The 15,261-nt window shown below is 38.8% G+C and overlaps 1 protein-coding gene across 1 annotated transcript; it reads left to right on the top strand.

The window, feature by feature from the left end:
- Positions 1–1,764: 1,764 nt before the first annotated feature.
- macc1 (MET transcriptional regulator MACC1) lies at positions 1,765–8,170 on the top strand. Its single transcript, XM_023299454.3, has 5 exons — positions 1,765–1,922; positions 3,209–3,331; positions 3,430–5,474; positions 5,565–5,753; positions 5,866–8,170. The coding sequence occupies exons 2-5, from the start codon at positions 3,217–3,219 to the stop codon at positions 6,067–6,069; spliced, it is 2,553 nt and encodes an 850-aa protein (XP_023155222.2). The 5' UTR covers positions 1,765–1,922; positions 3,209–3,216; the 3' UTR covers positions 6,070–8,170.
- Positions 8,171–15,261: the final 7,091 nt, after the last annotated feature.

The following is a 15,261-nucleotide window of genomic DNA, read 5'->3' as shown; positions in this document are numbered from 1 at the left end:
AAAACACAAAACTTTGAACCCTTTTTTTCTCAAAAAGGAGATACAGTGGGTTCCAAACCCTCCAAATAAAGTATGTCTTTATCCAAATCATAGTTTTTTCAGCGTAAAGAAATTCCACCTTCACCTTCCAACTTCCTTTTTCTCTGCAGGTGCTGACTGCTCCAGACAAAATGATCACTTCCTGACTAGAAATCCATTCCTTCAACTTTCTCCTACAAGATGGGTTCCTTAAAGACAACCTTTTTGTTGCATAGTCCTGGTCCATTCTGCAGTTTAAATCATGCCAAACCAGGTTACAACACTTTACCATCACCATTTAATGTGCTTTGTACAGGTGGTGTTCTTGAACCAGGTCCTTCTGTCCTTTCTGCTTCTCTTTGCTTCATCAGGCTCTTTGCTGTTTCTATTGTTCTGGGGTTTTTTGGAGGAGGGCAAGAGATGGGTTCATCTCAATAACTGACTCCAAATCGCTGGCAGCTGGGCAAGAAGGGTGACAACCAAAATTGTAATTTCAAACAATGCAAATAGCAAATTGCAGAGGCTACAATTTAGGATATATATGCAGAGCATCTGCCTCAGGGTTTAAACTCCTGTGTGAATGGGAAAGTCGTGTTTTTTTCTGGTATCCATGTTGTAATGCTCATCACATATTTTATATCCATTACACAGTGAATATTGAAGCAAAGCTATCAGCAAAATCTGTCATTGTAATTGCAAATGTTCACACTATGTTCAAGATAAGAGTTTGATGTGTATATAAAAAAACACTAATCAAATCTCTTGGAAAATGGCACCGCCACTCCTTCAAGATCTTGTAAAGCTTGGTGCACAAATTGTGAGAGCATCTCTTGGGAATTCAAGAGTTTTTAGACTCCTCCTAAACCTTTTTCTTTGTCTGACTAGCAAAGATTTGAGAGATTATCAGAGGAGGAATTCCAGTTTTGCTTGCTTTGTGAAGCCCGATAACAAGACGCACATCCTAGGTGTTTTGAATATGCTTCGGTGTCCAAGGTCTGCTGATTCACACAAAAGCTTGCAACATTAGAAGTGCATGATGTGGATGTTTTCCTCCTTTGATCCTCTCTGTGCCATATTTTGTAACACTGTAAGCAGCTGAAGTTATTTTTTTCCTCTCAAATAATGTTTTCTTCATGCAGTCATCACATTAACCACATTCAACCTGTTCAGTGAGAGAACATAGCTTGTGTCCTTGATGAGATTAAGTTCCATTAACCTCTAAGTTCATTCTGGCTTTGATCTGAAGTCACTCAAAACAGCAGTGATAATGGAAGAGTAAAATCAATAAATCCCAGCAACTGATACTGAAATCAGTATCAATGCAACAAGTAATACTTTTTATTTGGAGATTGAAAATATATATATTATTATTTTTGGCTTATTAATGCACTTTAACAGCCATACAAGCACCTGTTCCTCTTTTGCCAAAACTCTCCAAAAATGTTACTGCTGCTGGCCTGCATCAGTGTTAAAATATGCTTCGACTAATTTCCAAACATGTAAATTAATCTTGTTTATTGTCTGTCCCCTGATGCTATTTGCCTGATATCATGTTTATACAGCCTTTGTATCCTGCTTATCACAAAACTCCTGACTCCTGTCGAAACCGCAGGTATCGCTCGGTTTCAGGTGTTGTAAGCCTCGTGCGTAAACACAGCGTTGCATCGTGGGAGTTGCAGTTTCTACCAGTGAGAGACCACTCCCTCCTTGCAGGGCTCCTGTGCTAATTCAAACTTCCAGTCCCGAAATGCTCCGTGGCGCAGAGCAAACGCAGTAAAGCGCTGTAACGTGAGGAGGCGAGCCTGTGGAGCGACGCCCTGCTGAAGAAGTTGTAAATAATAGTGGATTGGCCTCTTTTGCTGCCAAACGCGCCGGAGAAATTCTACAAACATCTCATGCTGACGGTGAGGTCAATCTTTGTTGTCTTTGTCTCGTAAATGTTGTTTTCTCGCCTCGATTTTATCAGTAGGAAGTAGCAGATGTGGTTTATTGATATGTAAATATGAGTATACACCTGTCCTGACGCGTAACTGGCTATTGGATGAAAGTGAAGCAGGAGCTGAGGGATTGTGTGTCTGAATCTATGTTGCTGAGGTTCCTGCGCTGTTTGGATTATTAATGAATGTAAGATTTGTTTGACACACTTAAAACTAAAGCAAAATATACAAAAAATCACAAGTTTACTACTAGAATTGTTCATTTAATATTTAGAAGAGGTATCATGTGAACAAGAACTTCAGTACAATGCATAGGAAGTAAGCCTACCATGCAGTATTTTATCAGAATAGACAGTTTTTACTGTCAGTAGTACAGTGCCACTGCTCTTTGATCATAGCAAGAAGTCCTGGGAGGACTGACTACTGTGTCATAGGCTTGACAAGACCAACCTGTTTTTGTGCACTGGTGTAAGAAACCACATTATTAATGACTGACTCACTGTGACAAGTCTTGAATGGGTAGTGTCATTTTACGCAAACAAGTGACAGACTGAAGAGTTCAGCTCTTTATTCCACAGTTTGGAACAGTTTCTCGTAGCAGACAGAAGCACCGCAGAAACCCCGAGGCCCATTGTGCCTGAAAAACAATTTAGAACAGTATCTTCACTTGCACAGCTTTTAGGGTATTGTGCAGGTAGTGGATGCTATCATACATCACAGTATTGCTAAATCCATGTGTGTTTATAGATTAAGTTAAGCTCAAAATGATTCTTGCTCATGACAGCTTTTGATTTATAGTGATACTTATGTTGGACCAATAGGTTTATCAGGCTAAATATGACACAAACAAGTGAGAAAGGATAGTAAAACATTCTGCTACAGATGGTAATGACATCAGAAAGTATTTATACCTGTAGATTTTTGTTTATATATAAAGTGCTGCTTCTATATCATGTCAAATGGTTGTGGTAGTTCCTACTATGTTCTGACATGTTCTAGTTCTAACACACTATAAAGTAAAAACAGCTTATGCATACTTGTTTGGTCAGTTTCTCATCAGTTGCGAGTCATGGCTAAAACCAAAGAGCTTAGTGAGCCTGCAATTCGTGTCCATCACTGAAAGAGAGTTGCTGAAAGAATAGCTAGCAAGGCTAATAGATCAAGAAGTAATGTAAAGGAAGGAATTGAGTATTTTTTTTAACTTAATAGAGACAAAATAAGAAATTAGAATAATGTAGTTTTTATGTTTTCAGATGAAAATATGGCAGCTGGAAGAACCAGGTCCTTCCGTCGCGTTGGGAGCCTCATGCGGAGTAAATCTGAGGGGACACTGATTGATCTGGGTGATGGTCCCTCAACCAGTGACAACTTGAACGGTAAAGACCTGAATTTCAAACATAGGCAGCATGACCTCTCAATCAGAAAGACTGTCAATGATGTTTACAGACGTCCCAACCAAACTCATTTTTTGCAGGTGGATACGTTCCAGGAATTACACTGAACTCAAACTGGCCACTCTTAAACCCAGAAGTCTCACATTCATCTCAAACAAAAAATCCCTTTTGGAACAAGCTGTCCACATCAAACCCTTTCTTAGATGACATTGTACACAACAGCACAGACAAACATATCTTTGACACGACGGATGCAGATCAGGGCAACAAAAAACACCCGGATACAAATAACGATGATGCCATCAGCACATCTTCAGACGAAGGCAATGTTGGGGACTTTTTGGAAAAGAAAGTGGGCAACAGATCTGGGAGGTGGAGGAGTGCTTCAGACATCCTCGAAAATCTGGAGAGAAAGGTGCCAAAACGAGAGAACAGCTTCCAGCCACCCGGACCGGTGCTCAACCCGGATTTTGAGTGGCTAAAGAATGACAGAGAGGCCTATAAGATGGCCTGGCTGAGCCATCGGCAGCTAACCCGCTCATGTCTGGACTTAAATCTGATAAGCCAGAGTCCTGGGTGGGCTCAGACCCAGGCCACTAACTTTCAGGTTATTCACAAGATCGGACACAGTGGAGGCTCACTGCAGATACCAGAATCAGAAATTAGCATCCATATCCCAGAAGGTCACGTTCCTCCGGGAGAAGTCCAGGAAGTTACACTGAAAGCGATGCTGGACCCTCCGCCTGGCCTCAACAACAACTACGTGACGACCATGAGCCCTCTGGTTGAGGTAGTTCTCAGCAACATCAACACAAAGGAGTGTTTGTCTCTGGAAGTGAAGCTGTCAGGAGAAGTGAAGGATGAACCTCTAAGCCAAGTGATGACCACCGTGTTTGGACTCGTGTCGAACAAAAGAGAGGGACCTTACGTCAAAATGAACAACTGTTACATTTACAAGAACACGATGCAGATGAAGCTTCAGGACCTCAAGACGCATTTTTACATGATTGCAGTCGCGGAGGCCTCTGCCCTACAGCCTCCTGCTACATCAGTCTGGGATTACCTTGACCGGCACATCACTGTGGCAGTTTATGGCCCCAGGTACATCCATCCATCATTCAAGGTTGTAATAGTCGTCTGCTGTCATGAGGATGTTCCACCAAAGCTTCCGTTTTCAGATATCTGCAGAGGCAACAAAAGCCTGCCTCCTCTTGTGCTGCAGCTCTGGGGAAAACACAGATTTAAACCAGACAAACTGAACGACTTGCATGTTGGAGTTGGCATCGCAGGCTCGATGTTTAAAATCCAACCTGAGGACAAACTGAAAGAAGTTAGGCAAAGCCAGCTCAAAATAGGGACAGTTTTGCATCTACCGGTTGCTCTGTCTTGTTCTGGTAATACAGAAATGACTCCTTTTAAATTAGATATACATGTTAAGGAATCAAACGTTTCAACTGTTGCACATTTTCAGGTGCCTTCCCCTCCTGCAGCACCCATCAGATCAGAAAAGCGAGTGCCGAGGCAGATAGAAAGGAAGATTGAAATGGCAAGAACAATGCCCATTCCTGAGGAAAGTGTTCCCGATACACCCAATTTCAAAGACAGAGCTGTGAACCTGCAGTGGTACGGCGTAGCCCTGAAGTCAGTGCTCCGTCAGCCACGAGTAGAATACCTTCTGGAGTACTTCAAGGGTGACACAGTGGCTCTCCTTTCCAGAGAGACGGTCAGGTCAGTAGGTAACTCCAAAGTAAAGGAGTGGTATATCGGATTCCTCAGAGGAAGGACTGGTTTGGTTCACTGCAAAAACGTCAAACTCATCACCAGAGACCAGGTGATTGACTTCACCGGCATTAAGGTCACCACAGCGGTCCTTTTGGACAACATGACGCTACCTTTCAACAAGCTCACTTACATGTACTCGGCCATCCAGACTCTGGTCACCGAACACATAACCAGCTGGAAAAGTTTTGCGGATGCTTTAGGGTACAGAAGCTTGTCTCTGGACACAATGACTAGAAGGTACGCTGAAACTGAGGCCGACAAGGTGGCTTGTGTTCTGGAAAAGCTGAAGGAGGACTGCCACACCGACAGGACCAGAAGAAAGTTCCTGCATGAGCTCATGGTGGTAAGTAGAAACAAGAAACTTCAAACAATGGACATGTATCTGTGTGCTTTTGGTGCTTTTGTCACAGCTAATTTGTGTATTATTTTGAAGGGTTTGCTGAAAATCGACTCCATAAATCTTGTAGCCCGCCTCATCCAGAACACCGTCATCCTATCCACTGCAGTGGAGCTTGGGATTCGATGGCGAGAGCTTGCTGAGAAGATGGGAAAACTGTCCAGTGCTCAGATAGCCAGCTATGAGGCGCCGCATCGAGGGAAGAATGGTGAAGTCGGCCCCCAGGTCAGTTTAACAGTAGTTTATTCTTTCCTACAGCAATTAATGATGGAATTTCTGACATGCAGGGTATTTTATTGTACAGTACCATCAATAGCTTTGTGCTGTTGTGTTGCAGTCAATGTGGAAGCCAGCCTATGACTTCCTCTACTCCTGGAGTCTGCGTTATGGAGACAGTTACAGGGACATGATCCAAGATCTGCACCTTATCCTGGACAAAATGAAAAACCCGGCCACCAGACAGTGGAGGCACCTGACTGGTGCGCTAATCACTGTGAACTGCCTCGATATTTTTCAAGCCTCTGCTTACCCAAAACCTTAAACCCTTTTCAAATGCACTTCAGTGAATAACCCTCTGCACCCCAAACCAACCAGTGAGTCTTTTGAAAAGTTGCCAAAATGACACCATTTATCTGAGTCAGAAACTGCTGGATTTTCAACTTTCTGAGAGCCTTTGAACTTATCATCTGTGATGGGGCATTCTGTAGGAAAACTTAGCAAAATCTAAACTTAAAATCATGATATTTCATCAAAGTCATGTTATTCTACATGCCTCAAAAATTCACAAAAAATATACCATGTGCACTACCCAGATCCTGTTAAAAACATATAAATTTCATATTCTTTCCGGTGGAACTGGGCTGAACTGCAGGCAGTGTTTACACAGAGCAGATGGGTGTCTGGTATGGAAACAAATTAAAAATACAAGTTGTAAAACATCTATGGTGTGTAGAGCCACCTTTTTTGTCCAGCATACTTGTAACACTTTGAAAAATGTTGTACATGTTGACTCCAGGTCTGATTTTTCTTAAAACTATTGATACAAACCAATCATCTTTTCTTTTTAAAAATATATTTATAATATTATAATTGGGTCATAGTGCTCTAAAAACATCTCTGAATTCTCTCTTTTAACCATGTTTCTGTTGTTTGTAAAGAGGCATAGGACTTCATATTACAGTAAAAATAAATGAGCCAACAAGTGAAAATGTGACCCAAAAACTGTTTGGGGTTCAGAGGGTTAAAAACAACCTTTCTGCTTCTGGGGAAACAGAACGCCGATGTTGGTGACAGCAATAAGGTCTAAATGAACTTGCTACCTACCTTTCTCTTTTCTCTGTTCTACACAAGCATTAGAAGCAATATTTTTTTGAGATTCAATCAGTTACCTGCACTATATGTTCTCACAGTTAGTGAGGTGTGAAGGAAAACTAAGTCTTTATATCTGTGCAAATGTGATGTTGCCATTTTTATTTTGGTAGATTATTTTCAGTCACATGGTTAAGAGATCAGTTATACTCAAGTTACATCAGCTGTCCTGTAGAGCTGCAAAGATTAATTTATTTTAAAATAATCTGCAACTATTTTTTATAGCAATGAATCAGTTTGAGTAATTTTTCTTAGGAAAAAAAAGTCTAAATTCCATGAGTCCAGCTTCTTAAATGTGAATATTTTGTAGTTTATTTCCTTGTCTGTGATGGTAAACTGAATATCTTTTGGGTTGTGGACAAAACAAAATGTTTGTTATTTTGAGTTTCAATGTTTTCTGACATTTTATGAACCAAATTTGCAAATTGATTATTCAAGAAAATAAATTACAGATTTATTGGGAATAAAATTAATTTATAATTCATTTAATAATTATCAATTGCAATCCTGCTGTCCTGTATCTGAATAATCCCATCTGATGCATAGACATTTATTTTAAACCTTTATTCCACTGTCCTTTCACAGTGAGCTAACATCACACAATTCAGACTCCTTTATTTTTTGAATCATCATCTCCATAGATGTGTAATTCTTTAAAATGACAAATTTATAGACATTGATTTATATGTCAAATTAATTATTTAAATTTAGATTTTTTAAAAAATCAGAATCCACAGCATCCCTTTGGCTTCTGTGAACACTTGTGGTTTATCAGTGTGATTTTTTTAGATACAGTTTTCTGTAACGTACTGTCAGCAACTGACTGAACAGTCAGGACTCTGATTAATGTGAACAGTGTGGTTAAAAGTCTCAAGGGTTGCAGTACTGACAGTCCATTAATCTTTATTATTTGCTGAAGTTTGTGCGCTGAAAGTGAAAATGTTCTACCAAAGTGAAAGTTTCCAAATGCCAGTAAACAAACAAGAAAGAAGCTACTATGCAGCATGTGTCATAAACTGTTGTTTTTTGAAATATTAGTGTTATTTTTATACTGTAATGTCATGTTTTATAGATGCATAAAGCAGATATTTTAATAAGGCCAACACTGTAATCATATATTCACTGTTATAATATTGTCAAATGGAAACCTCAGTGTTTAGAGTGGTGCCATGTACAGGTGCCTTCAGTCACTGAAACCTCAGTTGACTGATATATTTCATACTCTGTTGTAAAAGTGTTGCAGGAGATATGAATAAATATAAACTGTGACACTATTTTGATCATTTTGTCCTTTATATGTTTTTAGGTTCTAGTAAAAAAAAAAAAAGGAAAATGTAGTCTGACATTGCTAACTCAGCTGACTGCTTTTGCCTTTTTCAGTCGTAGTAAACTGAAATCACACCATCACAACAAATAGCTTTTCCCTTAAGTGTTTTCCATTGATTTTCTGTGCCTGTTTGCTTTTCCCTGCACTGTTTGTTTAAGCTAGTTTCAGCTGGAAGCATTGTGTGCTGTTTCTCTATCAAACAGAGAGCACAGACTGCTGAACAGACTTCAGTTTGGCACCACGGGAAAAGTAAATCAAAAAGGGGAAAGCGGTATCAAGCAACAGAGTGGATTGATTCAATCTTCAAGCTGAGTAACAGTGTAAAGTTGTAGTTCAGAGTTCTGTGTATAGACTGATAAAACATCAGTGTGACTTTGCATTATGGAAGTTACAGGAGATCAAAAAGGACAAACTTAGTAGCATGAAATATGGAATATATGGTGACTAATAATCTTTTAAAAGGTCTAAGATGTGTGACATTATGAGCACATCATGCTAATAACCAATATCACAGAAAGAAACATTGTTTTTGCCTGATATTTGCCTTCCAACATGTGTTCTTCCAGACTAGTGAAAAGAAAATATTAAAGATAAACGTATATGTGTGTATTTTACTGCACTTCTTCTTTTAGCATCTCTAGATATCAAATAAAATACACATCTTTAAATGCAGTTTTCTTAAAATGAAGTTTTTCTCATACTCTGAGCTGGAAATCTTAATTTGAATATAATACATAACTTTCCAGTTTCTTCTATGCCGTGACTGTTTTTACAGAGGAATTTGTTAATATATTATTCAAAGGCTGATTTGTGGAACAATTTATTTCTAAAAACATTTCAAAAATGTACTTTTGTTGTGATTATTGGCATGGTTTTCTGATTTATGCAATAATAAAAAAGAAAATTTTGTCTCTAACATGTCAAAAAAGTAAAACAGGAATGTTGAAGCTGGCTATATCCAATGTTAAGGCGCATAATGCATATTTAATTAGATGATGGCTAATATTTATATTTCGAATTACATTTTTACAAAACTTGAAATACAAAAAAAACTGTAGCAATGTAAAAAAAAAAAAAAAGTCTGCTGAGAAGTTAATGATGACATTTTTCTGTTAAAATGTTTGCCTCATCCACAGAAAACTACATCTTATTTAGTCCTACACATTAGTTGTTTCTTGTTCATGACAAAATAAAAATACATTCAGTCCAGCTCTATGATCAAGCTGCTGAGACAGAGAGGAAATCTAAACTTCTTAAGACATATGAACAGCCGCCAGATACTGAGTCCCACACAGAGAGACAAAAAAGTCCAAACTATAGCTATAATTCACTGACCCCAGAGTCCATTTACAACAAAGTACTTTAAGTCTTAAACATACAGAAACATTTTAAATGTACTAGATCTGTCTAGGAAGACCAGAATACTGAAATCCCGCTGGTTTCCTAGAGATATACTCTGTGCTCAGTTGATCCTTCATTAGGAAACAGGACAAAGGTTTACTGTTCTAGTGATAATAACTGTGGATTATTGTAGAGAAAGGATTCTCGGTCAGATTATCTACCTGAGTCTCTGGTTTTAACACTCAGTTTATCATAGATCAGCAATTAAATGAGTTATAGCCAAATGTTAATGATAAACAAGTGTTCTATTACTGTAATCACACTAGTTTTATGTAGTTTTTTTGTGTTTTCCTCACTGTGACTATGTGTCTGAATATTTAGTGTTTTTATACGACTTTACAGTTAGTGTTTTCTGAGAAAGGCTACGAATCTTTTTGACATGGCCTTTTTGAGTAAATGTGTAGTTAAAATTTGCAATTCACATTTCTAACACCATGTTTTACATCTTGTTTATGTCATGTCCAGCACAAGAAAAATATTAATCAATTAAAAATTATATTACATCAAAATTTTGCATGGGACTGAATAATTAGGGGATACACTTGCAACAATTACAAATGAGCCTTATGAAATTATAAATGGCTAAATAATTAGCATTGCTGTTTTTTGAATGCAGAAGTTGACTGGTGAAAAGTTTTGGAAATGTAGGATTAGTAAACCATTACATGTACTGTAGTTTTTGCTGATATTGTAACCATGACACGAGGGAAACAAAAACTGTCTGAGCCATTTAAAAATTGACGCTGCCTTTTTTTTAGTCCCCGTTTTTCAGATGCGGTGAAGCGTTAAACTTTGCGACTAATGAAATGTGACCACTTTTGTGTTGTGAGCCTTTTATAGCAGCGGTGCGAGAGTGAATGTAACAGTTAATTATTATGAATGTCGCTGCCTGTCAGAGACTTTGCATGTTTGCGACCCGACCAAAGCATTTCTCATCTGAACTTTGGACAGACTGTTCTCAGCGAAACTGTATGATCCAAACAGAGAATTACAGTAGAGACTTTACAGTTCTGCAGAAACACAGCTGCTGTGTTTCACTATGAAGTCAAAGCCTCCATGAGTCACTGATGTTCCTCATCAGATATCAGCACATTAACACATTAGGTAGTCACTGACACTCACAAGTCCTGCTTCTAAGTCAGTGAATTTTTAACAGTATTAAGGAAAAGAAATGTCAAGCTCCTTCTTCTGTGGGTGTTTTTTTTTCCAGATCAAATCAGTTCCTAGATTTGTTCGTCCCTCAAACTTTCAGCAGCGCATCTCACAGGAGGTTTGTCCTGCTATGTATAGAAATAGGTCATGTTTGTACAGCACATTATATTTCCTGCTTCTTTATTCAAGCCAAAAAAGGCACCACAGATTGCATTTCTAGAAGCGTCCCACACAGATTCTGTTCATCATTAGGACGATGGACAGGGTGAGACCCCGCAAACAAAGCTCGCCTCAGCTGCTCAGTCTGCTCTGATGATCTGGGTGGGATTTAGGAGAGCTTGGCATGATATTATTTCCACCTTTTATCCAAGTGGAATGCCAAGAAAAGCTTTAGTCTATCAATGCTTTTAATACCTTTTTTCCCTATAGTTTTGGATGGTGCACTAAAACTGTATGACAGTTTTGCTTTCTCTTCTATCCTGTTTCCTATAGTGGCTTACTGGCATGTTTCCCAATAACACAACAGAAATGAGTTAGCTAGTGACTTTTACTACAAATGGCCACTTTGTGACTGACTGGCAACCTGTCCAGGGTTTAGTCTGGGATTCTCTTAGAACTACGCTGTGCTTATTCCATCCTCCATGAGGAAACAGAACAACGGTTTGCTGTTTTAGTGATAATAACTGAGGATTAGTTTAGGAAAAAGGATTCGCTGTCAGTCTATTTAACTGAGTCTCTGGGTTCAGACATTTGATTCATCATTGACAGGCAAAAAAAGAAATAATTATAAATGATACACAGTGTAATGTCAGTTCTAAACAGGTGTTCTATTGCTATAATTTCACTAGATAATGACCATAATGTGATGTGCTGAGGATACAGAATAATACATTAATCTCTCGTCCAGTGTCAGTGGTTACCTCAAGAGATAGACGAGATAAAGTCTGGCAACCCCTCACAACCAATAGTAAAGCCCATTAGAGAACTGCATACATACTAATGGAACTGCAGTAAAACCCAGTAGCTGCTGTTTTTCTTACTAAATCCATTTCTTTACTGCCATTTTTACCATACAGATGCATTTTAACATCACGATCAGGCCAAATTCAACCACATACAACCAAGTAGCTCTGACCAGCCAGAAGATATTCTCACAGTTTTTGCAGCAATTTAACTCATTTGTGTTGCTGTCATTGAAACGTTCACAAACCGTATTGAAGTGCATCTGTTTTTATACAATAACAAAGAATCTGCACGAGTGCTTAGTTGTACAGACTTTAGGGCTGAAACTGAAAACTCTGACAAATCCTGGAAACAAGTGCTACAGACTGCTGAACAATGCAGAACTGACCCAGAACTTGCAGCCAAAAGACAGAAACAAAAAGCTGGATGGACATAGTGTGATTCTGAGCAGAGAAAGGACATTTGTGACATAAGACTATTACGTGTCTTATGTGCGGCCATTTAAATTGTAATTATCTTCTAAAGCAACATTTTAGAACCATTCCAGGTTTTAAATCAACTGAGGGTTACACAAAACAATCTTTTTATGCAGTATATGAGTGTTCGTGCAATCTAGATAGCAGTCTTGTCTGCATAAGCAAATGATAACAGTGAGTGGCCAAACAAAATGACTATTTAGCCAAAGCTCTGAAAAGATAAGCAGCACAGCTCGTTCTCACGGCTCTTTTGATTACAAGTGGCTGCTGTGAGTGCACATTAATACGCATTTCTTTCATAACATTTAATGTGTGTATTCAAAGATAGATTGTGAGATACTTTATTCATCCCCTTGGGGAAATTCAAAGCATCCAGTAGCTCACATATTGCATTTAAAACAAGTAAGGAAAGCAATTTGCAAAGTGATATGAAAATCGTGCTGGAGTTTACTCATAGTGCATCTTAAATAATCCCTACTACACAGAAAAAACACTGCATCTTTACACCTTTTTATGTTGCTGTTCTCATCACAGCAGGAATCATGTTCAGGCATCAGAGATCCAGACGATTTCAGTCCTGTGGGTGGCGCCATTGCCCTGACTTTGCTCTGCTGTCAGCTCCTGTCCTCAGACGCTCACTTGACTCAGCTCTGATGTGTTAATGCCAAACAACACCTTTTTGATAAGTAAATAATTATGACTTAAAATAGTCTCATTATGTCATATCTGTCAAGGAACTCATCTCACACAACACCATGAAGAACAAGGATTTTTCTGTTGTTGTTGAACTTCTCAACACTGTAAAGAAAATGTCTCAGAGTTACAAATCAAGTGTGAAAAATTCTGCTTTGTCAAACTGTATTGCTTACATTTTGGTTCTAATTATCACAAATGTAGGTGTAAAAAGGAAAAAAAAATATTGGTCTCTTGTAGAAGCTCAAAGATACACAAAAACAGAACTACAAGCGTTTTGGATAATTTCTTTTTGTTATAATAAACAAATTCCAATTCTGATACACAGCTGATATTGTATTTGTAACCCCGCTGTTAAAACGCTCTGACTCCAAAACAGTGTGACTCTGATTTCTGAAGCAACAGCCACAGGAGCCATCCACAAATCACTGTTATGAACAGAAGCATTCCTCTGTCCTCTAGGGTATATAGGGCTTCATTTGGTTTGCCTCTGTGATATATGTTGAGGGCAAGAAGTCATTTAGCTTTCAATTTATTAGCCTGGTGATTTATGCATGCTGCAGAGGTAGCGGTGTCTCCTAGCCCCCTGCAGCCCCCTCCACCCTCCACCCTCCACCACTTACAGATTGGACTCTAATAATTTGGTAATAGATGATGTGAAAGAGGAGAAAGTTCAGCAATTAGAAAAAAATCCGAAGAAAAACAAAGGTTTACAGTTTCTATGGCCGCACTTCATTTATCACCGGTGTTTTAGTCACTCAGTAAAGGATTATATACTGAATCTGCAGTAACCTGCACCGTAGTTGGACTCCATATATGAAGAAAAAGAAACCTGACTACATTAGCACATCTTTAAGATATTTCTGGCTGTAAATCAAGATTATTTTGATGTTAATTTAGGGTTTGCAGCTGTAGAAACTTCAGTAAATCAGCTCCGTCTTCAATGAAAGAGCGTTAAAACTACAATCAGGGATCAGTTGCATTTAGCTAACATCCAAATGCATCAAGTAAAGTCAGGTTATCGCTCTTTTTGTCTGCAAATACCGAATACAAAACTTTAGAGAAGGTTGGGTAAACAAAATTCTGGCTGAAAATTAGAACTGTTTTGATGTTAATGTCAGTTCTATTGCTGTAGAAACTTAAACCGGCTTCTTTTTCATTTGAAGAGCTTTCAACTTGGAATTGGTCATCAGTTGCATTAGGTAGCATCTAAATGCATAAAGTCTGGTTATTTCTCTTCTTATCTACAAATCTCTATTGCAAAACTATAGAAACAGTTGCATAAACAAAATTCTGACTGAAAATCATGACTGTTTTGATGTTAATTTGGGTTCCACAGCTATAGAAGCCTCAATAAATCATCTCTGTCTTCATTGAAAGAGGTTAGAAACTGGAATCAGCAACAGAAATTTCAATAAATGAGCAATTTTTCTTCATTTAAGAGCTTTCAACTTGAAATCAGGGATCAGCTGCATTTGACACACATACAAATGCATAAAACAAAGTCTGGTTGTTTCTCTTCTTATCCGCAAATCTCTATCACAAGACTATAGAGACAGTTGCATAAACCTGTAGTGGTTCATAGTTTCCAGCTTTAGCAGAAAATGCTTGTGGTATACGTTACAAGGTGTCAATTGTTGCTCAAAGATCAATGCCTTTCTTCTGACTAACGGTCTGCCTGGAGCCTCTTCCCATGACCACCGCTGGGAAGGAGGAAGCTCTGTTACCAAATGACTCACTTCAGGGAGAAAAAAACAACCTGAAGTGTTTGGCAGCGTTCAGAGCGGCTTTGTGAGTAATCATCATCCACGTCCTTGGACACCTCACTTTACTCTCACTTTTTCCATCAACCAGCCTCCCAGAATCCCAGTTTCGTCACTGCAGAAAAATTCTGATAAAGATTAAGGGAAATTAGAACGCACAAATAAGCCGGTATTTAGCTGTAAACATCTGCACCTCTGACCACAACAAAGTGTTTGATTCGCCGGTTTGCCGTCAGTGAATGAAGGCAGAGTTTTTCTCCAGCGTTTCTCACCACCTCCGCTGTTAGCAGACGGGTTTATTTTTGTTGATGTGATCACATCCTATCCTGCAGTAAGGAGTTTTGTCAGGTGTACCGTGGTGATGGTGTGGAGGAGGTTTAAAGAGTGTGTCTGCTGACAGCTCTGATGTACCAACCGTGACACTCCCAGTTCGTCAATAATCTGAAAACCAGATGGAGGAGGACTGGGAGTGAGACATGGGAATGTGCAGGATTGCAGCAGGAGATTTTGATAATGAGCACTTCACCACGGAACCTCTAGGACTGTTTTTTCTTCTTCTTCTTCTTTAATGGTGCACAACTTTCACAACA

This window comes from Amphiprion ocellaris, chromosome 9 (assembly GCF_022539595.1).
Source record: "Amphiprion ocellaris isolate individual 3 ecotype Okinawa chromosome 9, ASM2253959v1, whole genome shotgun sequence".
In the NCBI taxonomy this organism is placed as follows: Eukaryota; Metazoa; Chordata; class Actinopteri; family Pomacentridae; genus Amphiprion; species Amphiprion ocellaris.
Note: the sequence above shows the minus strand (reverse complement) of the source record. Positions and strands in the feature narration are given on the sequence as shown.

Bases quoted from the DNA above. Each gene is read 5' to 3' on its own strand.
- macc1 (XM_023299454.3), top strand. From the start codon at position 3,217: ATGGCAGCTGGAAGAACCAGGTCCTTCCGTCGCGTTGGGAGCCTCATG. The intron at 3,332-3,429 runs GTAAAGACCTGA...CATTTTTTGCAG, and splicing joins AACCAGTGACAACTTGAACG to GTGGATACGTTCCAGGAATT. The intron at 5,475-5,564 runs GTAAGTAGAAAC...ATTATTTTGAAG, and splicing joins TCCTGCATGAGCTCATGGTG to GGTTTGCTGAAAATCGACTC.